We start from the raw sequence: 23,889 nt of genomic DNA, 5'->3' as shown, positions 1-23,889 counted from the left end.
TGGATTTGTGGGAGAAGAGTGAGTAAATGAGGACGAGGATGAGGACGTGGATGAGGACTTTGATGGATTTGTGGGAGAAGAGTGAGTAAAATAATGTGTTTGTGTGTTTTGTCAAGTAGTAAAGTAAACTTCAATTAAAAATCACCGTTTCGCGTCCTTTACTTTTCTTGTAGACTGTGTTTTAGCATGTGCCTTATAATACCGCACCGTACAGAATAATACGGTGCCGTACAGAAATAGAGACCGTAATTGAGCCTGCGCCTTATAGTATGGTGCGCCTTATACGTGTATCAAATACAGAAATAGAGCCCGTAATTCAGACTGCGCCTTATAATACAGTGCGCCGTATAGTCCGCAAAATACGGTATTCTGACGGATTGCGGTTGGTCACTGAGGAAATTGTGAATCCAGTGAATGAGGGATGGAGATATGTGCAGCTGGTGGAGTTTGTTAATAATCAGGTGACGATGAATGGTATTAAAGGCAGAACTGAAATCAATGACGAGAAGTCTGGTATAGTTCTTTCATTAGCTGATGCAGAGAAGTTGGTCCATGCTTTTGTCTCGTCGAGATTGGATTACTGTAATAGTCTTCTAATTGGATGCACTAAACAGTCCATAAAGAAGCTACAACTTGTACAAAATGCTGCAGCTAGAGTCCTAACTAAGGCTAGGAAATTCGATCATATTAGTCCAGCATTACACTGGCTTCCGATTAAATATCGCATTGAATTTAAAGTTCTTCTGTTAACCTATAAGGCGTTAAATGGTCTTGCCCCACAATATCTGAGTGAACTCATTGCTTACTACAACCCATCTCACCCTTTGCGCTCCCAAAATGCTGGATTTCTCGCCGGAGGCAGAGCTTTCTCTTTTAAAGCCCCTCAATTATGGAATAGCCTTCCAGCTTCAATCCAAGGTTCTGACACAGTTCCAATCTTTAAATCTAGACTTAAGACTCACCTATTTAATCAAGCCTTCAGCTAATATTTCACTTGTAAGGTGTAGGGGCTCGGGAGCCCCCAGACATTGAGATTTCTAGTGATCTGAGATGTTGATGCTGTCATCCAGCTGTGTCATGGCATCACTCTAGTTGTGACAATGATTTGACTGGAAAGCAATGTCTCAGTGAGCCCTCATGCCTGTGGTCACCTCTGAACCCCTCCCTTTAGTTATGCTGCTATAGATTAGCCTGCCGGAGCCACATGCTCATCACTGGCACGTGAGCTATGTACATTTAAATCAATGGTGGTTTAAATTCATGTCCACTCAGTCTGTATTGTCTATCTTTTTGCATGCCTCTACCCAAGACGATTGGATACAGGCACCTGCAGGCACCTGGGGGATGGTATGTCTTGCCGGTGGATGTGCTGATGCCAGGGTTGGATGAGCCGTTGCCATGAGGGGTCGTGCTGATGCTGGCCCGCCTGAGGCCCACCACCTGCACCGCGGGGACTGAGGCTGCTTGGCCGGGGAACAGGAGCCTTGACTGTTGCTGTGGAACTTTGGAACCACCCTGCGACCATGGACTTGTGTTAACAGGCCGCCCAATGGAGGATGGGTTCCCTTTTGAGTCTTGGTCCTCCCGAGGTTTCTTCCTAATCCCCACCCTATAGGGCAGGGGTGGCCAACCCGTCCAAGACCAAGAGCCACTTTTTTTATTGTGTAGATTGTTGAGCTGGGGGGCGAGTGTAATCTGTTGAGCGGGGGGGTGTTGGCGAGTGTAAATTATTAGCTGTGAAGACAGTCAAATGCGTGTTTTCCACTATGCCAGTTTTAAAAGTATTAGTGGCTCGCTAGGCTTGTAGACAAACCGCGCACCACGAAAATGTAGCAGTGTGTCGCCCCGTTTGTGCATGTGAGCCCGCGGACCGGCTGGGGAGCCACATGAAACCAGGCAAAAGCCGCGGGTTGGCCACCCCTGCTATAGGGAGTTTTTTCTCGCCACTGTCGCCTTTGGCTTGCTTATTAGGGATCTGGACCCATACGATTGTAAAGCTGTTTTGTGACAATGTGTGTTGTGAAAAGCGCTATATAGATAAATTTGACTTTGACTATAGTTGCCGGGTGTTTCTAGGTGTTGCAGGAGGGAGTGGAGGAGACATGCCACAACATCCTCCGTCCCCCTCTTAACCTTGTAGGCAAACTGATATTGGTCCAGATGTGGGCTGACAACTGGAAGAAGAGTTCTAAGAATCAGTTTTTCCAAACATTTTATGATTATTGAGGTAAGTGCGACTGGCCGGTAATGATTGAATTCGGAAGGGCGGGGTTTCTTGGGTATTGGGATGATGGTAAATGTTTTCCACAGAACCGGTACCGTAGCAGTGCTGTATGATTCGGAGAAGAGTGAGTGGATGATGGGGGAAAGCTCAGCTGCACAGTCTTTAAGCACCTGGGCACTGATGCCATCTGGCCCCAGAGCCTTACCAGGCTTACATCTCCTCAGCTGCTGGCACACATCCTCAGCTGTGAAAGGCACCTGCTCGGCTGGCTCCTGGGTAGGAATAGCCTCCAGTAGATTTGTGCATGTGTCTGAGTGGTCTACTGTGTCGAACCTGGAGTAATAATAATAATAATAATACATTTTATTTATATAGCGCTTTCCACAATGCTCAAAGACGCTTTACAAAACACATTAAAACAGAAAGCATAAAGATAATGTAAGGAACAGGCAGCAAGTGTACCCTATCCCAAAAAACACTCAATATATAAAATACGCAAAAGATAAAAAATAAAATACATATATAGAGCATATATATATCTACATATACACACAAGCATGTACATATACATACATACACACACACACATACATATACACACACCATACACACACACACACACACTTGCATATGTAGATTATAAATTAAAAGCCAATTTAAAAAGGTGGGTTTTAAGCAATTTTTTTTGAAGGCAGATAATTCAGAGCAGCTCCGTATTGGATTGGGTAGAGAATTCCACAAGGAGGGCACAGCTACCGAGAAGGCTCTGTCACCCCAAGTCCGGTGCTTAGTCCTAGTGGGTACAGCCAATAGGTTGGCATAAGAGGAATGAAGGCAACAAGAAGGAGTGTACTGATGAAGCAAATCAGAGATGTAGGATGGTGCCTGGTTATGGAGAGCTTTGTAGGTGAGTAGAAGAATTTTAAACTGAATACGCTGTGCAACAGGAAGCCAATGGAGTTTCTGAAGGACAGGTGTAATGTGATCACGTGATGAAGTTTGGGTGAGGAGATGTGCAGCTGAGTTCTGTATATACTGAAGTTTATTTAGAATTTTGTTGGATGTACCATCAAGAACACTATTGCAATAATCGATTCTGGATGTAACAAAAGCATGGATCAATATTTCGGCAGCAGAAAAAGACAGTGACGAGCGTAATCGCGCGATGTTCTTTAGATGAAAGAAAGCAGTTTTAGTGAGCTGATTCACATGGTTATTAAAGGTGAGATTATTGTCAAAAATCACTCCCAGATTACGAATAACCGAAGATGAATGCAAACTGTCGTTGCCAATGGCGAGATGAAGGTTTCCTGTTGTTTTTGTCAGAGCTCTGGGACCAATGACGATCATGTCAGATTTCTCAGTTTAGTTTGAGAAAATTCGTTTCCATCCATGATTTCAACTCAATTACACAGTTTGTAATAGTAGAGTGAAGAGCAGGGCTAGTAGATTTGGAAGAAATATAAAGCTGCATATCATCAGCACAACAGTGAAAATTGAGGCCATTCCTACGTATGATGTCACCTAGAGGAAGCATGTAGAGAATGAACAGAAGCTGACCAAGTACTGAACCCTGGGGGACGCCATGAGACAGTGGGGCGATGCTAGAGCTGTAATTGTTAATATGCACAAACTGCTCTCGGTTTGTAAGATAAGATCTTAACCATGCTAGAGCAGTGCCAGTAATGTTAAAGGAGGTTTCAAGGCGAGAAAGTAGAATGGAGTGGTTGATGGTATCGAGTAGAAGGTGTTAAGGTCCCTGGCAAATGCCTTGGGGTCTGAAATTGCGTCCAATTTGTGCTTGTTCTTCTGTCCTGTGAGTATCTTCATTTTTTCAAAGGCCTGTTTTGTATTCAAGATGCTGAATTCCTGTTCCAATTTATCTTCATATTTACGTTTAGCCTTAGTAATGTCATTTTTTATTTCCTGGCTAATGTCTTTGAGTGTGGTCCAGTCTTGCCTCAGAAAAGCCATCCGTTTTTCTCTCATTCTAAGTTTGATGTGTTTGGTGATCCAGGATTTGGAGTTTGGAAATCTCCTGATGGTCTTTGTTGGTATAATCATATCAACACAGAATTTTATATAATCCGTGATGACAGAGACCTTTTCCTCCAGATCACCCTTAAAGATGCAAAGCTAAGCATCATTGCAGTTCTGCAATGGCGTCCTCTGGCCACTGTTTGGCGTTGTGGATCTCAAGCTTTTCCCGTTTCAGAGTCTGTCAGTATAGCGGTAGTAGAGTGATACCGTTATGATCACCTAGACCGGGGGTCGGCAACCCGCGGCTCTAGAGCCGCATGCGGCTCTTTGGCGCTGCCCTAGCGGCTCCCTGGAACTTTTTCAAAAATGTTTGAAAATGTAAAAAGATGGGGGAGAGAAATATATTTTTTGTTTTAATATAGTTTTTGTGGGAGACAAACATGACACCAACATTCTTAACGTTTTCCAATGCTGTAAGAATGTGTAGAATAACAAATTAAATTTCAACATTTATGTCAATGAAGATTTGCGTCATAGCCTGCGACACACGTTTCTATTAGCATGGCGAGATGAGGCAGGTGGCTGTTGTAAACAAACCGGCGCGTGACTTCGCGCACGCCACGCTTCAGCGCAATGAACCAAGTCATGTTTGCTGGGCTCATACACCTTTACAAGGTGGAATTAAAGCACTTGTACGTCCACTTTCAAGGTCCATTTCAATAATTCCCAGCACGTTAAACTTAATTAAGTTAAATAATTATTAGTGGTGGGCCGTTATCGGCGTTAGCGGCGTTCGTTAATTTGATACTCTTATCGGGCGATATAAAAATTATCGCCGTTAATCTATTCTTAAAATTGGGTTGGGAACTGAGTTAAAATATGTAAGCAAACTATGATGACTTTCACCTTGATAGTTTAGCTCGGGTGTATTCCTAACCAAATTGCACAGTAGGGGCGAGAACGTGTTTTCAAACCTGTGAATTACAAATCACACATGTGCTTACATGGACGCAGCCACGAAGTCGCCAGGTTTGCTTAATGGAAAATTCATTTTTAGGAAGCTTCCTAATGGAGACATTGACAAGAGTAAAGTTGTTTGCATCTTATGCAATGCGAAATTAGTTTATTGTAGGAGTTCTACCAGTCTGAAGTACCATTTAAACGCAAAGCACCCGTTTGCTAATGCTGCTGACGCTGGGTCAAGCACTGATGCAGCCCAGGGCAGGGCCGGCGCCAGAACATATACAGTGAGGGGGCGTCAGAAAATTTAGGGGTGGCGAACGTAAGTTGTTGAGCGGGGGGTGGCGTGTAACGATTCTTGAGCGGCCGAGGGGGCGCCATGTAGCGATTGTTGTAAAATAAATGGGTCTTATTATTTACATTGAGGGGGCGGGACACCTCGCCTGAGGGGGCGACGCCCCCTTTCGCCCCCCCCGTGGCCCAGGGGAAGAGTCGCCGCTGCCGAAAACAGGTTAAATGTACTAAATGTGGGCTTACATTTCAAATCTCATTATCAACCCCTTTTAATGTACAGTATGTAGGCTTACAAATTCATGTTTAACTGAAGTTTAAATGCCTCTGCCTTTCGCGCAGGTTCACGCGAGGTGTGCGGAGTTGTGCGCTATGGTCACTTGCGAAAGTATCTTAATCTTAAAACTAAAATGTTGCCCTCCATGTATGAAGACACTAAAGAAATAGTTTTTAAAGAAATTTTATAGGATAGAGTTTAGTTTGTTAAGACTCCATTTGTTCTATTATTTTGTAAATTTAGAGAATCGTGACACCTACTACAGAATACACTGCAGGGAGAATAAACATTTAATCATGAACAGAGGTGGGTAGAGTATTCAATAATTTTACTCAAGTAAAAGTATTGTTACTTGAACCAAATGTTACTCAAGTAAAAGTAAAAGTATGCATCCAAAAATTTACTTGAGTAAAAGTAAAAAAGTACTTTGATAAAAAGCTACTCAAGTAGTGAGTAAATGCATGAGTACTGTCTTGTGTCAAATTACATCATGGGAAATTGAATTACTGGAAACAATGACTTTAAATGATAACAAAAATACTTTATTATAAATAAATATAATATATCAAATTTATTTATTATAAATAATTTGTATTTTTGTTTGTTCCTAATTATTAGGCCTGTGTAACTTTAATGTGTTCCACAAAGGCACTAACTGATGAGACTGTCAGCCAATACATGTAGCTACAACTTGACGCTAACTGAATCAATTTGTAGCAAACTTTGGTTCAACTAAAGCATCATATATTCATTGCTAATGTGTACACTCAGAGTGTGAATTGGTTTTTAGTATTGCACTGCGTTACATTTAATAATACGGCATACTTATCGCATCGTTTTGCCTCAAATTTGATGTTGAGTTCTTGTAGGCTGAAATGTCCACACGTTTTGGTCCTTTTTTGGTCCTTTAACTGTCCTTTTTACACGTTTGTAATGTAAACATTGGCTGTATGAGGTCAGGGGTGCTCGATAGGTTTTTCTGTCACTTTCTTGCTACCTACCGGTGGAGAAAGTTTGCTTATGTGATCACGTGACTGACCGGCTTCATTTGATTGGTCACTCATACTCGGGTGACGAGACGTTGGTCAGTGTTCTCTCACTGAAAAGACGAATTATTAACAAAACGAAAGTAACGGTAGCGTGTGGCGCAAATCTGATTGTAACAGAGTAAAAGTCGCGTTTTTCTCAGCACATATTTACTCAAGTCGATCATATTAAAACTACTCTTACAAGTACATTTTTGTCCAAAAAGCTACTTGAGTAAATGTAACGGAGTAAATGTAACGCGTTCCTACCCACCTCTGATCATGAATGCTCATTATGTATTTGTAGCTAACTTAGTCATTTTGATAGTAGGCTAATATAGATACATACAGCATGTGTTGCCTTCATTATAAGGCTTATATAAGGATTTAAATTTTTTGCGGCTCCAGACATATTCGTTTTTTTGGTCCAATATGGCTCTTTCAACATTTTGGGTTGCCGACCCCTGGCCTAGACCAAGTGGCGGGTAAGCTCGGGAGACATATGCGTTGTTCATATTCCCATAACACAGGTCCAGTGTGTTCCTCCTCCTTGTTGGAATATTTACATATTGTTGGAAGGAAGTTAGTAAACTGTTGAGCCTGCAGCTGTTGAAGTCACCCATGAAAAACACTGGCGCATCTGGCTATTTCTCCTGCATATTGCTAGCGGTGTGAAGGACTGTAGTGGGGCAGATATTACCAACATTACGGTAAGGATTAGGTGAAGGACTGTAGTGGGGCAGATATTACCACCATTACGGTAAGGGTTAGGTGAAGGACTTCATATGGGACACTCAGCAAGACCCTGGAAGAGAGTGGACGTCCCTGTTCCTCTTTCCCCAACTGACTGATATTTTTGGAGGAAGTGTGATTGTGTCAGATCTGTTTGGTTATCTCAGCATTTTTTCCATCAGGTTTGCAGCATTATTCTCACTCAGAAAAACAATTCACCACGTTCCAAATTATTATGTAAATTGGATAGAAGTGTCAAAGATATATTTTTTGTTTCTCAATTTAAATCATGTATCTCAGGGCTATTTGGATCACTGAAATCAATCACCTGTGACACCTGTGATAATTAGTTTGCCAGGTGAGCCCAATTACAGGAAAACCACTTAATGATGTTCCACATTATTAAGCAGGCCACAGGTTTCAAGCAGCATGGGAAAGAACATGGGAAAGATCTCTCTGCTGCCAAAAAGCGTCAAATAGTGCAATGCAAAGTATGAAAACATTAGATGTTTCATGAAAACTTGAGCATGATCACTGCACTGTGAAAAGATTTGTGGCTGATTCAGAGCACAGATGGGTTGGTGCAGATAAAGGCAGAATGAGGAAGGTTTCTGCCAGGCAAGTTCATCGGATTAAGAGAGCAGTTGCTGAAATGCCATTACAAACCAGCAAACAGGTATTTGAAGCTGCTGGTGCCTCTGGAGTCCTGTGAAACTCAAGGTGTAGGATCCTTCAAAGGCTTGTGGAGCGTGTTGTGATTTTGGGTTTTTTGCTTAGCAATTAACATGCTTTGTTTATTCTTTTAACATAATACATAAGCGAAATGTAACCACTGTTTAAAAGAAGTGAAGTATAATCATTGTTTAATGTAGAAGTAAAATGTAACCACTGTCTAAGATGTGTCCGAGCTGTGAACCCCAGGGAGAGGATGTGAGCACACCACACTGTAGAGTGAGATCTAAAAAGCAGAAGGCGTAGGCCTGATTGTGCCGACCATAGACAGGAACCATATGTCCATGTTGGGATTGCAGAGAAGAAAGAGAAGTATTGTATGCTTGAAGAACAACACCATGTAAGGTATAGAAGATCTAAGCGTTTGGGGGCGGAGAAATCATATATAAAGACGGCATGCTCAAACACTTGTTGGGTCTCTGACGTAAATGTTAGAATGTGAGATTCCCAGAGATATCTCTGTTTTAATAAAGGCCTTTTTGTTATTGCTATAATTTTGGTATGGTGGTTCCTGCTATCTCCTTCCCATCAAACGAACACGCTGGGCTAAGGTGGTAGGTAGAAGTTTAAAGCCCTCAACAAGCGTAAGCCTACTATTGTGCCCCCTAACCAGTAAACCTCAAGGTGTAGGATCTTTCAAAGGCTTATGATGCGTAATCCTACTATTGGGCCCCCTAACTAGTGCTTACAAGCAGAAACGATTGCAAAGGCCCAGACATACATGAAGACTAATTTCCAAACAGTCTTGTTTACTAATGAGTGTCGTGCAACCCTGGATGGTGTAGTGCAGGGGTCACCAACATGAGTCGCCCGCAGGCATGTTCTAAAAATAGCTCACTACAGTGTTATTTTTTTTGCTACTATTAGAGATTGTCCGCGGTTGCTAGCGGTCTTCCTGCTTAGCAATCGACACTTGCCGACTTTTGTTCGCACGCACCCCCCACAATACAGTGTAATTCATACTGTATAAATGCAAAGTGGTATTTATTTTCAGTGAATTAGTTGCTACCAAGTAATGTTTTGATTGTTATATGTTCAAGACATTCAAGTCTGATGTGAGTGTAACAAACTAAAGAAAAAACAAAACACAAAGGTCTGTTTGTGTAGTATTGCTTTTAATCTGTCTCTATAGCATTTACAGACTTTCAGAAGAGTAAAAAACACCACCATGGTTTGCATGGAGTCCCAGTTAAAACATTTATGCACATTTCACATCAGCATTAGTCACATATTAAAAACTAATAAAATTATTGAAACACGTTGAAATTTCAGGCTTAATATTTTTACAGGAATCCAAAAAACACAGTAACTTGTATGTTCACTTTGCAAGCAAGTATAGTCCATGCTTTCTGTAGGTGACAGAATAGAGGTGATGCTGAAATTTTAAGGAGGCGTAATATCTAGCCCCGCCTCCCTGTCAATTATGTATCGCTTTTTAGTCTGTTCAGTCACGCCCCATGTTACTTCCCCTTCAGCCGTGTCTCATTTGTAATTTAGTTCTGGTATTTAATAGTTGGTGTTCAGTCTGTGGGTAATTGTAAGGTGATGATGCATATTATAGTGAAACTTATTGTGAAAGTAAAAATTATGTTGATTGTGGTCTTGTGCAGTCTGTTGTGTATTGGAAGTCAGATTAGGTTAATCTTTCAATATTTCTGTTTTGTTCATGGCTTCTCGTGTCTGTAGATGTCCATTTGTGTAGTTTGTTATCTAAGTCTTAGTGTTCTGTTATATGTCAGGTTGCTGGTCGAGTCTGTTGTGTTTATGTCTAATGATTAGTTGGTCATATCTGTGTTAGCCTGTTAGTTCCGTTAGTGTTATCATGCCTCATTGTGTTTGTGCTGTTCGTGCGTCTACTGTCAATTTGTGTGCAATCCCGTAGGTTCAAAGTGAAACCCATTTTTTAAAGCCAATCCCCTCAGAGATTGTGTTTGCTTCATGATTGCTTAATACCTACCACGTCACAGAATAATCCACCATTAAAGGACACAGCGAGTGAGCCTTACGAGGTGAGGCATTATCAGGAACAGGATTACGGTTATCTTCCAATGCGCATCTTGTCTGAGGACTTGATTAAACAGGTTAAGGATGGTGAACCGTTTGAGCTACCCTCCTCGATTTGTCCCTCCCACGAGTTCAATGAGGAGGATCATTTGGGGGTTCGTTCTCCAGAGCAGACAATTTTTTTGAATTTGTCCTTGTCTCAGCCGAGAGAGGAAATGAACACCCTTGATGGGTTTTTTGAACTTCTTGGAGCACGATTTGGCAAGAGTGGATCCACTGTTGATTTTGAATTTGGTGTATTCTCTGCTCCCGAGGTAGTTCATTTTCCACCTAGAGCACACAGAGAGGAAGTCTCAGCACAGGCACCAGTACCCAAGAAAGTTACCACAGCCCTACTACTACATATGGTGCATTTCCACACGGGCCTGCTTGGCGCGGTACGGTTCGATTCGCAATGGTTTGTGAGTGTTTCCATTAGTACCAGGTACAAGTTTGCCGATACCTTCAGGTACTTTTTTCGTACCTACTCGCTCGAGGTTCTAACCGTTCCAAAGCGGAAAACTTCTGTGACATGGAAGAACAGCATGACACTGATTGGCCAGGGACTGTCGTCACAGGTTGCCTCACAGGATGCGTCACAGGAGAGCAACTCCTCCGCTATACTGCTGTATGGTCTCAAGGAGTCTCCGCTCCTTTTCTTGTGTCATGCGTCTCGCAAACTGCAACCTTCTCTTGCTCTCTTCATTTGCACGTTTCTGGAAAAAAAGCCAAGATTCGAGCACAAGGTACATGAGTCCTTCCATCGGCATCTCGTCCATTGTTGTATGGTGTTGTGGTCGCATACAAATGATGTCACGACACTACAACCCGCGCGCCAACAGCGACTCCACCCACATTGTGGTGGTCCACCATTGTAATGGAAATACAACATGACCGTACTGCTCTGTTGCGAATCGATCCGTATCGAACGGTACCGCGCCAAGCAGGCCTGTGTGGAAATGCGCCATAAGAGACCTGCTTCAAGGACAGATGAGCAGTACATTAATATGGCTGTTCAGTATGAACCAACAGTTCACTGCTCCAAATCTTTAGCGGTACAATGTACATGAAAGGCCAGGCGACAAGTGTCTGTGGCTGTACAATGCAGCCTCTAGCCTGCTAACAAGAGTCTACAGCAATACAGTGGTAGGACCTGTTCTGGCTCATGTGCCCCTGGTGGCACCCCTAGAATCCCCAAAGGTACCAAAACATTTTTTGGGGGTATGGTCATATTTGTATATTTGAGTTTTTCATATATTCACCTTTGTGTTATCCAGTAACATTTCTCATGCTCCAATTACCAACTACTATCTCTTATGTGCCGATCCATATTTACACTAACAAACTGACATCATTCTTAACCAAGCAGGGACACCGATGCATGTGAATACTCCTGCTGGCAATGAAGAGTGAAAACATAAATAACCTAAAATCATTCATGACTGAGCACAGACGTTTGAACGTTTCCTCATCAGAGTCTCCCACTACTGTTTACTGCAGATCACATATAGTCTGTCCAACATGATTCATTCGGTACTAATACAGTGCAGTATTAGTGCAAAGCAGAAAATTTACAGTAAGCTAGAACTGTAGCTAGAAGTTTCTGACTTACCACACTGAGCAGTGTTATGGCTTCATTCCTGTGTGAATGTGCTGGTGTTGCTGGAGACTTCTCTGTTTAGAAAAACTGTTCCCACACTCTGAGCAGTGATATGGCTTCTCTCCTGTGTGAATGCGCTGGTGTCTTTTGAGACTACTCTGCAGAGAAAAACTCTTCCCACATTCTGAGCAGTAATATGGCTTCTCTCCTGTGTGAACGCGCTGGTGTTTTTTGAGACTACTCTGCAGAGAAAAACTCTTCCCACACTCTGAGCAGTGATATGGCTTCTCTCCTGTGTGAATGCGCTGGTGCAGTTGAAGACTTCTCTGTTCAGAAAAACTCTTCCCACACTCTGAGCAGTGATATGGCTTCTCTCCTGTGTGAATGCGCTGGTGCCGTTGAAGATTACTCCGTTCAGTAAAACTGTTCCCACACTCTGAGCAGTGATATGGCTTCTCTCCTGTGTGAATGCGCTGGTGTTTTTTGAGACTACTTCTCAGAGAAAAACTCTTCCCACACTCTGAGCAGTGATATGGCTTCACTCCTGTGTGAATTCGCTGGTGCAGTTGAAGACTACTCTGTTGAGTAAAACTCCTCCCACACTCTGAGCAGTGATATGGCTTCTCTCCTGTGTGAATGCGCTGGTGTATGTTGAGATGAGTCTGTGTAGTAAAACTCTTCCCACACTCTGAGCAATGATATGGCTTCTCTCCTGTGTGAATGCGATGGTGTTTTTTGAGATGACTGTGTTTAGTAAAATTCTTTCCACAATCTAAGCAGTGGTACCTTTTCTCCTTTTCCATGTTTACTGCTTTCAGCAGTCTGACATACTCCTCATAGATCAATGTGTTTATGTAGTTTATGTGTTTAGGAAAGTGGACAGCATTAATTCCTAGAGGAAAAAGACATTGCAAATTCATTGTGAGATGAATATGAAACAATCATGACAAAGAACCGTTTGGGCTCTGCATAATGCTAAAGACATTCATTCTAAAGCATGGGTTAAAGCAAGAAATTTTCATTTGACTGAATTTCTCCTGACAAAAGACAATGCCAGCAATTACTGAAAATGTGGTGTAGTTGGGACACAGCCTCTTTTGCCTAATTCTATACAATGAACACATTTATAAAGTATATTAATCTAAACAGCCTGTGTAAAGAAGAAAAGCGACAAAATGTAACACCTGAGCAATAAATGTACATAAATATTTATATAATGGGAGTTATCTGGGGGTCCTGCTCCAGAAAATTATTTAAAGATCAAGTCAAATTTAGTGAATCCTGGTGAGTTTTAAAAGGTATGAAGCTCCCTTGTTTTTATCAGATTCAGTACCGCAAAAACATAAGCAGTTAGATTACCTGTTTCAAGTAGGTATGTTACAAAAAAGTCCAAAAATGGCAATTTAAATCACACCACTGGATAGAGTGTTTAAATACAAACAGAACAACACCATCCATGTTAAAATAGGTTAGAAATAAAAGTTATGACATTTTAACAGGAAGAAAAATGCGCCTTTGTGATCGGTGGAGAGATTCTTCATTATAAATAACCTCTATATTTCACTACAAATGCAAATAAAATTCGATATGCAGTCAATTTATAGTATGGACATGACATTATAATATTCAAAATGAATGAACGAATGAATAATGATTAATCTTTATATTAATTAATAAATAAGTTTTAATTAAAAAAAAAAACTAAATTTCTATTAATGTTATGAGAAAATGTTGTAACCTAAAGATTCTGTTAAAACAATTAGACACAGTATGTTTAAAACAGGCATGTATACATGATTATTTATTTATTTATTACTGTTATTAAATGATCAGATACAAGACAACTCAAAGAAATTATGCAAATAAAGTTTAAAAGAATTAAGTTTAGTTTTAATATATAAAATATTTAATGAATATTACGTATTGGTTTATAAGGACATAAAATTATGTGCTTTTGTTCATGAATTATGCCTTACGCAGTGATGAACCAGATTGTCTGACTACCTGTACCGGCTCAAAAAAAAAAAAAAGAAAACCACTTTGTGATGTTGATGCTACCTCTTTTGTTGAGGTTTTCGGTTTTACGCGTGTCTGAGCGGTTGGCCTAAGAGTGTGGGTTGGCGAACCTCAGGAAGGACTCCAATGTATATATTCCCAGAAGGTGATTTATTGTGCGACGTGAAAAAGGTAAACAAAACACTGTACAACACAAAATTAAACGAAGGTATAAATGTGTACACTATTCACATTTGTTGGTTTTCACTATACTCAAAACCGAAGAATGAAGTCAGCCGCAAGGCTATAACTTCTACGACCCAGTCTGCTAGTCGTTATATCCCGCCCGTCCGGGCCCTGAATCTACTCTCCCATGACTTATACCCTAGGCCCCGCCCAGGCCAAACCATTGTACCGTCCTAGGGGTGTACATCCCCAGCAACACTTTAATACATCCATTTCTTACAGGACCTGCAACACACAAAGCATGAACCCCCCTTCCCTCTCGAACCAGTGGATCCTCCTGGCCCAGAGAAAAGGGACCCCTGCTCCAGCCGGCACTCTTCCACTACCCGTCGACCCCACCAGATCTCCGGTCCGTATATTCATTTGTACATTTTAAATTGCACATTAATGTCTCTCTATAGTCCCTTAGGACCACCTTACAAGTTGGTGATGGGGTACGCTGGTCACCACATCACACACTTTCTTATATTTCTGATAAAAATGTAACCATCAGAAGAAAGATATAATACTGAATTTATCTTACATCTACCTCTGATGCTCTGCTGATGTCTGAAATACACAGGTGCTCCTCGGGTTACGACGTCGATCCGTTGCTACGGATAAACCGATTTTCGGTGTAAGTTGGAACATACGTACATACTGTATGCAAATAACGTACTGTACGCAGTTATCCTATCCTAACCTATCCTGACGTCATCCTCCTTGGTCCCGAGATGCATAACCGTGTATTCTTCCACCGTGCACACCAAACACCAAGTTCCGTAGCGACGCAAAACCACGTAAGTCCAAACAAGGCTTTATACAGTAAATGGGAGATGTGTCGTAACCACAAAAAATTGTAACTCCGGAACCTCATAACCCGGGAACCAGCTGTATGATGTTTGTGTTGATTGAATTGGAGCAATGTCTTTGGCACAACCAAACAAGTTGAAAACATAAACTGACCAAAACAAACTGGACTTAAGGCAGGAGGGAGGTAACTTTTCTACGTGATGTCCAAAAATCAGAAGGCGGGATGACTCGCAAGTCAATCAACTGACACCGCCATCATCCACACTGAAAAAATGGGAAAAAGGGGGTTGTTCATTTTGTAAAACAAATTTAAGTTAAAATATAATGTTTTTATTGTGTTCCCCTAAACATGATTCAATCATGAAACATCCTCATAAATAGTCTTGTTGTTAGATGGACACGTTTCAATCATGACCACATTACATGAAATAGTTGCAATGTATGGAAAAGCTCCTCCTACTTTTTAAATTACCCCACCACACGTTTAGTCGTTAGTATTAGCATGTAAGCTAGGCTATGGCTAGACTCTATATTAGCTTTACTTGGCGCCTCACAATTAATTTCAAGAATGCCTAATTCACTTTTATCATTCTGCCCTGCTTTGACCCACCTTGTGTGTTAATCGGTTGTATTTGAATTTAAGCAGTGCTTTAAGTTGGTTGGTAATCACCATTACCCAATAACAGCACTTTAAATATGCTATACTGGGACTTTTTTTCCCACCGTAGTGCGCTGAAAAAACGGGAAATATCAGGGCCCGTATTTATCAAACTTCTTAGAATTACTCCTAAGAATGCTGCTAAGAATTGACTTATGTCTAAAATAATTCTTAGTTAAAAGAACTAAAAGTTAGTTATCAAGCCTCTCAGTCTCACTTTAAGCGAAGTGTAGGAGCAATTCGTAAATGTCAGTCTCAGAGCTGATTTACGACACCTGGCTGTACCACAAAGCTGATCCTGGATGACGTCGTTTCAAAACTCCCTGCAAGAACCAATCACTGGATCGGATTTCATGTTCAAGAATATTTCCTGAGAAATGTCAAGATAAAATTCAGAAAATGTTGAAATACCTTCACATTTAACTTAATAATGTTGCAGTCATGATTTTTGTAACATAACACAGCGTATTTACATAGTTAATAAATAATCTTTATAAAAAATTTGTTTCCTTCTTTCTTTTGTTATTCATATGTTTTCTCTGATTTATTTTGGATACTGCATACATTCTAACTGAATCACATTCAGGCGGAGGACCACCGGGCAAGCCTCTTAGCGCAGTTTGTGAGGTGGTGCAGCGTATCATGGGGGAAGACACTGTGGTGATATGTGGAATGGATCCTGCATTAATGAAATTCTAAAGTATATCTCAAAGACAATGTTTTTAAAATTTATTTAGATTTGCACACAAACACTGTGATGCTAATAAAATAATTGCATCTGTCAGTATTAAAGCTCGTGCTCCCGACCCTGCTGGCTTGAGCGCAGATTCTCCATCTGCCCCTCCCTCTCTGACAGCGCTTCCAAACACCACCAGTCATGAATGGCCGGAGGAAAAGTGAGCGTCTGAAGGAAGTCTGGCAGAGGACTCACTCCCAAATGACATACAATAACTGACAAGGCAGAAGTCAAAGCTTAAAATTAAAGTATGAAAATCGCAGCATGAATATTACACTCTTGCACGAAAAAAAGAAAAAAAATTTAACCCATGCTTATCTTAATGCCTAATTATTGTGCATATTTGTGCATTGTGCATATTATTTGTGTGCATATTTATATATCTATAAAATTGAAATGTGTACCTAAAATGAAGGTTTGCACGCGTCTCTGTCTTCTCAGTGCCATCTCAGCCCCCTAGTGGCAACTCTTAACGACTTATGAGTCCTCTGGAGCAGTCTTAACTTTTCGGGAGAGTAAGAGTGATTCTTATACTTGAGAGTTTTGATAACTGGCACTTACACTTAACTCTGTGAGTAGGAGCAAATCTAAGAATTTTTCAGCACTTAAGTCCAAAATTCCACTCTAAGAAGTTTGATAAATACGGGCCCAGGTCTTTGGATTTACCCATATAAAATAAATAGATCCAAAACAATTAAATAACATTCCTTGAGTAAACGTGATTTAATCAAATAAGGATAATTTGATCATGAGGGTGGTTGAATGTGCACGTTTCCAACGCCTTGAAGGAACATGATTAATTTGTGTTTGCGGTGGTCTCCAGTCCTGAAGTGGCGCTACTGCTCAACTCAGGTTAAAAAGAGAAGAAGAAGCCGTAGCTAGTCGCTTGCGTCAGATCCATTCCAGCCAATCAGCGTTTCTCTCCTCTCCACTCAGTCGATCGCCTGAAATACCCGTAATCTCGCATTGTGAGAAGACTAACAACATCGGGTAAGTCATTCAAGTACTTTATTTATTGTAGCATTATCGCACTGTTCGTCAGTCTTTTATGTGTGGAAGCTGTTCCAAAGATGGAAGTTAAGCACTTTACTGTTATATTTAATCGCGCACTGTATTTAGCCATGCATTGACGTTATGCTAGCAAATTTCAGGCGCGTGTTATCGCATGGCCCATAGGTAGGGCGAGGTTAGCCTTGTTCATTTCGATAAGACAGAAAACGATGTACATGTAAGGTAGATAAAGGATGACTACATTAAAAACAACAATAGCTAGCCATCTAGCAACACCTGACATCTAGTTAGCCATGGAACAACACCAGCATTTATTGATTTGGTGCGATTATTCTCTCAGTCGTGTAAGTAAGTATTCTCTTGTGCTCTGGGCGAATTCCATGCTAACTGTTATACATTGTTCAATATATTATTATATATCATCATACATGTATATTAATATTAAGAAGCTACTTGTATACATGACGAATGTTTCGAGCAGTTAGTTCTATTTTTTTGCACTGGGAAAGTGGATTGAGGTAGCAGGCTACTAGCATAGCCGCTAAGGCGTTAGCAAGATTTGTCTCTTGGTTTTCTTTGTTCTTAACATACTAAAATTTGTTGTGATTTTGGGTTTTTGCTTAGCACTAGCATTAGCAACAATATATTTTGCTTACCATTAACATAATATAGTAATTAAATATAACTACTGCATTAGATGTGTTTAAGCTGTGAACCCTAAGAAGGGCCTTGGGAAATAATGATGTGTAAGGAGTTTCAAAGGGAAGATGACCCGGTCAACGGGAAGTTGAGGACCGCAGTGTTAGACTGATAAAGGAGAAGTACAACATACCGGTGTAGGACAGCATCCCTTTGATCAGATATTCTAATATGTTGAAACAAATGGAAAAGTCATGTCTGCTTGAACAGCAAAATCATGTTTACTCGAACAACAACACCATGTAAGGTATAGAAGAAGATCTGAGCGTTTTAGGGGTGGGGAAATAGTATATAAAGACTGCTTGCACACACACTTGTTGGGTCTCTCTGATGTTAGAATGTGAGATCCCCAGAGATATCTCTGTTTTAATAAAGGTGTTTTTGCTATTGCTATAATTTTGGTATGTGGTTCCTGCTATATCTTTCCCATCAAACGAACGCGCTGGGCTAAATTGGTTGGTAGAAGTTTAAAGCCCACAACAAAGTATTTTATAATTTTTTTCTTTGTCAGGGTTTTTTAAATAGTATTCTTGTTCTGCTATCTTTAATTTGAAAAAGGAAGGTGGGTTTTATGGTTATGTTGTAATTTTTTCTTGGTTCTGTTGCGTTTGATGACTGTTATATTGAGATGGGGAGCTATGCTGATGAGTGGGGGAGGGGCGGCTGTAGCAGCCATAAGTGTCCCAATATTTCGGCGGGAATTGGCAAAAGGCTTATATTATATAATATATATATGTATTGTATATTGTATTATAGTAATTACATGCCTGAATTGTATTACCTATGTGCTAATTAATTTTAAAAAATTCAGCTTAATCGAGCACAACCCAATTATATTTGTCTGAATATGTGTTCAGTGTTTTCAGAAGCTGGGAATGTCTGTCTGCATATCAGGCATGAAAATGGGTCAGGGGTTTAAAAGGTGAGAAGACCGGGGGGCAGGGCATGTGACGTCATGGGGATACGGCGACGGGGGTGTGGCTGCTGGTGTACGGGGATACAGCGACAAGTGATGCCAAATATTTTTTTAATGGATTTTACTATATTTTACGGAGCCCGTAAGGTGGAAGAGCCTTTTCTTTTAAAGCTCCACAACTGTGGAATAATTTTCCTGCCTTTATTCGGGACTCAGACACAGTTTCAATGTTTAAAACTCAACTAAAGACTTATCTGTTTAGTATGGCCTTTGAATAATCTGTTACATATTTACCACATCACATATCTTTCTTCTCCGAGGTTCACTTGGGGAGTAACACTGCAGTTGGAGCCTACAATACCAGTATCATCGCTCTGACACGGAATGAAAACCTGGCGTTCATCATGAGACATTTACATTGACAATATCAACCCAGAACTTTCATTCTAGTTACCTTATACTTAGCCTGATTGTGTGATTTGTTTGTAACTTGTGTATTCGTCTGTATAATTTGTTTTTGTGTAATTTGTGTGTTAACGGGCCGCCCAATGGAGTATGGGTTCCCTTTTGAGTCTTGGTCCTCCCAAGGTTTATTCCTATTCCCCACCATCTAGGGAGTTTTTCCTTGCCACTGTCGCCTTTGGCTTGCTCATTAGGGATTTGGACCCATGTATACCCATAGGACCCATTGTTAACCTTGTAAATCCTGTAAAGCGCTTTGTGACAACATATGTTGTGAAAAGCGCTATACAAATATATTTGATTTGATTTGATATGCAAGTGTTGTTACTGCAGCATTTTGGAATAAAAGGCTGGCAAAAACCTGATACATGACAATTTGGTTGCTTTTATTCACTATTTGGGACTATAAAATACACAATTCACATTGTTACCAAATTACTCCACTATATTCTTGAAGAACACTTCCTAATGTATCACTGCTGTGATTTGCAAGTGTTTTTACTGTAGCATTTTGAAATAACATGATGGCAAAATCATGTTAAATGGCGATTTGGTTGCTTAATTTCACTATTTAGAGCTCTATAAAATACACAAATCAAATTGTTACAAAACGAGTCCATCATATTCTTGAAGTACACTTGTTTATGTATCATTCCTGCCATTTGCAAGAGTTTTTACTTTGTGTTTTTATGATTTGGTTGCTTTTTTTACTATTTGGAGCTCTATAAAATTCCTTTTGTATGACTTGCAAGTGTTTTGACTGTAGCATTTAAGAATAGCAGCTGGCAAAATCATTATAAATGGAGAGTTCCAAACTGTTAAAAAACATCTTTAGTTTTGGAGATTTAGTATATGTTTCTACTATCTTACAATTTAAAGATTCAGATGCTTTTCACTAAATAAAACATTTATATATTGCATGTGCTGTCTGTGGGTATTTTGTGAACAGTAGAAGCTTGTTGTTTGTAGTTTAACATTTTAGCTTTACTCAACCCAAGTGTTCTACAGGTCAGCAGTGTTCCTGTCAGGTCATATAGGTCAGGCTGCTAGGGCAACCATGGTCGTTACCACCTCTTTGTGTGTTCAAGGAGATGGTCTCTATCTCAACCCTGTCCCATACCTGTATTATTTTTGTAAACCTGCATGCTCCAACCCCAACTCGTGTGCTAAGAGTATCATCCGCATGTTCACTTCAAATGCCACATCTTCCCTAGCTACACCTTGAAGATGCATAGATGTATATACAGTTTTGCGGTATCCATCTCTTTCACACAGACTGCAGTCTAAATTCAAACTGCTGCAAAATCCATGGTTTGATATTAATTTTAAGCCCTGTACCTACACAATTAGGACAAATTGATCCACTAATTAGTTCAAATGCGCTTCACTGTGCGGCGCATCGGTCCGCCCTGCTGTCTAAAGTCTACTTATTTCTGAAGAACAGCTTACGCACCGATGCACTGCGTGAAAGCATTTCATTATCTAATAGATTTTTGCAAGTTTCACCTTGCATCTTCTCGCAAGTGACAGTTGTTGTCTTTTCTGAGATGCTGTTAAAAGTACTACTTTCGGCATTTTTATATTATAAAGATGTTGAAAAGCTAAACCAGGAAGTGTAAGCGCATGTGACCACGTGACTCATCTGAACGAATCACGTTCTCAGAAATCGACACCAGCCAATGAGATATCAAGCTTGCCTTTAGATCACCCTCTTTTCTTTCACGATTGGTTGCTGATAGAAAGGAAATGACCATATTTGGATCAGATACGCTTGTTCTGGAGAAAGAGAGCTTTACAACGATACCCATGATGACAGGGTACTGATAACGGGAGCGGCGATTCATGCTCCGTAAGAATGCTAACTTTTCATGAATTTAGGAAAAATCTACAGGTGCATCCAGACAAAGTGTAGATAAATAAACACCTAAATGTTTAATTTGGACAGAATCAAAATAGCCTAAATCCTCAAAATTGACCAGTGCATGATAAAACGATGTTTTTGCCTGTCGTGTCTCGCCTTAATTAATTACAAAGCTTCTAATTAATTCGAATATATATATATATATATTAGGGGTGGGCATAGATACATTTTTTAAATCTAGATTATTCTCACTGAAATCTTGAAATTAATCTAGATTAATCTATATCAGGGGTGGGCAATTAATTTTTTAAGGGGCCACATGAGAAACCTGAATTGTGTCAGAGGGCCACACAAACAATAATGACGTAATCACAGTGGCTCCGCCCACCTCACGCAAACTTCCGCGAACGGAGGAGGCACTTATACTTGCCGCGTCACATTCTGTGCAGTGTTCTCCGAAACGATGTGTGTTGGTATAAAGAAACACCCCTCAAAAACAGGGGAAGGAACATTTACCTGACCAATTTTATTGTTGCTTTTTGTTTCAGATTTGAAAAGTCATCTGAATGAACAGTAATTCTAGGACGAAACATGAGAGAACGTGAAGACGTTAGGATTGGGCGTTTTGAAAATAAACAATTAAATAATGTGATAAAAAAGCGAATTATTTCGAATATATGTATAAATATTTAACTTAATTAAGTTTAACGTGCTGGGAAATATTGAAATGGACCTTGAAAGTGACGTATATAATAAAAATAATAATAGAATTTTATTTATAAGCACCTTTCAAGACACACAAGGACACTTTACAAGGGAATAAGCAACAAGAGTTTATAAAAAACTAAAAATGATTAGAATAAATCACCAACAATTTAAAATAAATTATTAAATAACTAAAAACATTAGAAAGAAGCAGCAGATGAGAAAAGAGACACACACATATACATAAACACATACACATGTATAAATGCTTTAATTCCACCTTGTAAAGGTGTATGAACCCTGCAAACATGACTTTGTTCATTGCGCTGAAGTTACAAAATTCGAGAGGTGCACGACCTTGCGAATCAACAGCGCGTGAGACCCTCCGCCACCGCGCTTACATAATTTTCGCTGCGCGGACCGTCGCGCCGTGTCAAGTATAAACCTGGCTTAAACCTAGCTTTAAAGCACATCTACGGCACTTTCAAGGTCCATTTCAATATTTCACAGCTGACTCAGGTTCTCTCTAAGCTCGGTTTCTGGAACAGAAAACCTGAGCTTTCGTTAACTCTGAGTTTACTTACCCGCTTTCTGGAATACCCCCCTGTTCAGTCAGCTATTTGTTGTGAATCGAAATACAGTTACAATTTCAAGCATTTTCACTTTAGTACTTTAGCCTAAATTCCAGCACTTTTCAAACCTGGAACACAATGCACAATAAAAATTCGTCACGTAAATTTTCCGCCGTTTGCAGAGGTTCGCGCGAGGTACAACGTACACTCCCAAAAGCCTTAACTTGTCGCTGATCACCTACAGTGTTTCTCGCACAGCTCACACACACACGCAGGTACGTCCACACGGAATTAATACAAACATAGCACTTTCAAAATAAAAGCGTCACAGTTGTATTGCACGCACGACATAGATATTTGTTTCATTTATGATTGGCCTCTCGCAGGCCGGACAGGGACGCGCAACGGGCCGGATGTGGCCCGCGGGCCGTAGTTTGCCCAGGTCTGATCTATATTAAAATGGCTCATATGCGTGCTACCCAATTAATGACTAAAAGTCAGTTTTTGAGATAGGATTTCTTAATACAGAGGGTGCATTAGACCAGGGGCTCATCTCCTGTTTCCAAAATGCATCAATGACTGATTGAGGAAGCTGTTCTACTTTGATACTTGAAGAAAAAAAAAACATGCTCAATAAAATGTAGGCTACTCGTGTTCAACGGTTTATTCAGTTAAACATGAATTTGTAAGCGTACATACTGTACATTAAATAACATGTTTATTCAGCTAAACATGATATTTGAAATGTAAGCCAACATTTAGTACATTTAACCTCAAGGACGTAATTTTCAAAAGTCAGTTTTGGTCCTCTGTAGTTTTAACGGTTAAAAAGAAATATTTAAAAAGCGACGAATCTAGCGCTAGGACCATGCAGAAAACGACCGCTCCGAGCTCTGCTGCGGTAACACTTTACGTTCCTAAAAATGAATTTTCCATGAAGCAAACTTGGCGACTTCGTGGCCGCATCCATGTAAAAACACTTACGATTTGTAATTCACAGGTTTAAAAACTCGTTCTCGCCCCTACTGTGCAATTTGGTTAGGAATACAGCCGAGCTAAACTATCAAGTTGAAAGTCATCCTAGTTTGCTTATCCATTTTGACCCAGTTCCCAACCCAACTTTAAGAATAGATTAACGGCGATAATTTTTATATCGCCCAATAAGAGTATCAAATTAACGACCGCCGTTAACGGCCCACCACTAATATTATATATATATTATACACACACACACACACGGCATATAACCTTTTTGTGTCACATTTTGTCTCACAGAAAAGAACAGGAATGAAAATAGGAGGAAAAACAGAAAACCTTGGGCCAATCTGAGGAGTTCATTCCCCAAAAGAAATAATTCCACCAGCCAGATTCT

The 23,889-nt window shown here is 40.3% G+C and overlaps 1 protein-coding gene and 1 long non-coding RNA gene across 2 annotated transcripts in view; one reads left to right on the top strand and one right to left on the bottom strand.

Annotated features, from left to right (window-relative positions):
* Window positions 1-12,739, bottom strand: part of LOC143510069 (uncharacterized) — a 102,683-nt gene extending 89,944 nt beyond the window's left edge. Inside the window, exon 1 of the mRNA XM_076999073.1 lies at window positions 11,964-12,739. Coding sequence (XP_076855188.1) covers window positions 11,964-12,667 — 704 coding nt within the window. The 5' untranslated portion in view covers window positions 12,668-12,739. The remainder of the gene's footprint in view (window positions 1-11,963) is intronic.
* Window positions 1-23,889, top strand: part of LOC143510090 (uncharacterized) — a 134,531-nt gene that overhangs the window by 24,667 nt on the left and 85,975 nt on the right. The gene's annotated exons all lie outside the window — the stretch shown is intronic.

Source organism: Brachyhypopomus gauderio, chromosome 3 (genome assembly GCF_052324685.1).
Source record: "Brachyhypopomus gauderio isolate BG-103 chromosome 3, BGAUD_0.2, whole genome shotgun sequence".
In the NCBI taxonomy this organism is placed as follows: domain Eukaryota; kingdom Metazoa; phylum Chordata; class Actinopteri; order Gymnotiformes; family Hypopomidae; genus Brachyhypopomus; species Brachyhypopomus gauderio.
Note: the sequence above shows the minus strand (reverse complement) of the source record. Positions and strands in the feature narration are given on the sequence as shown.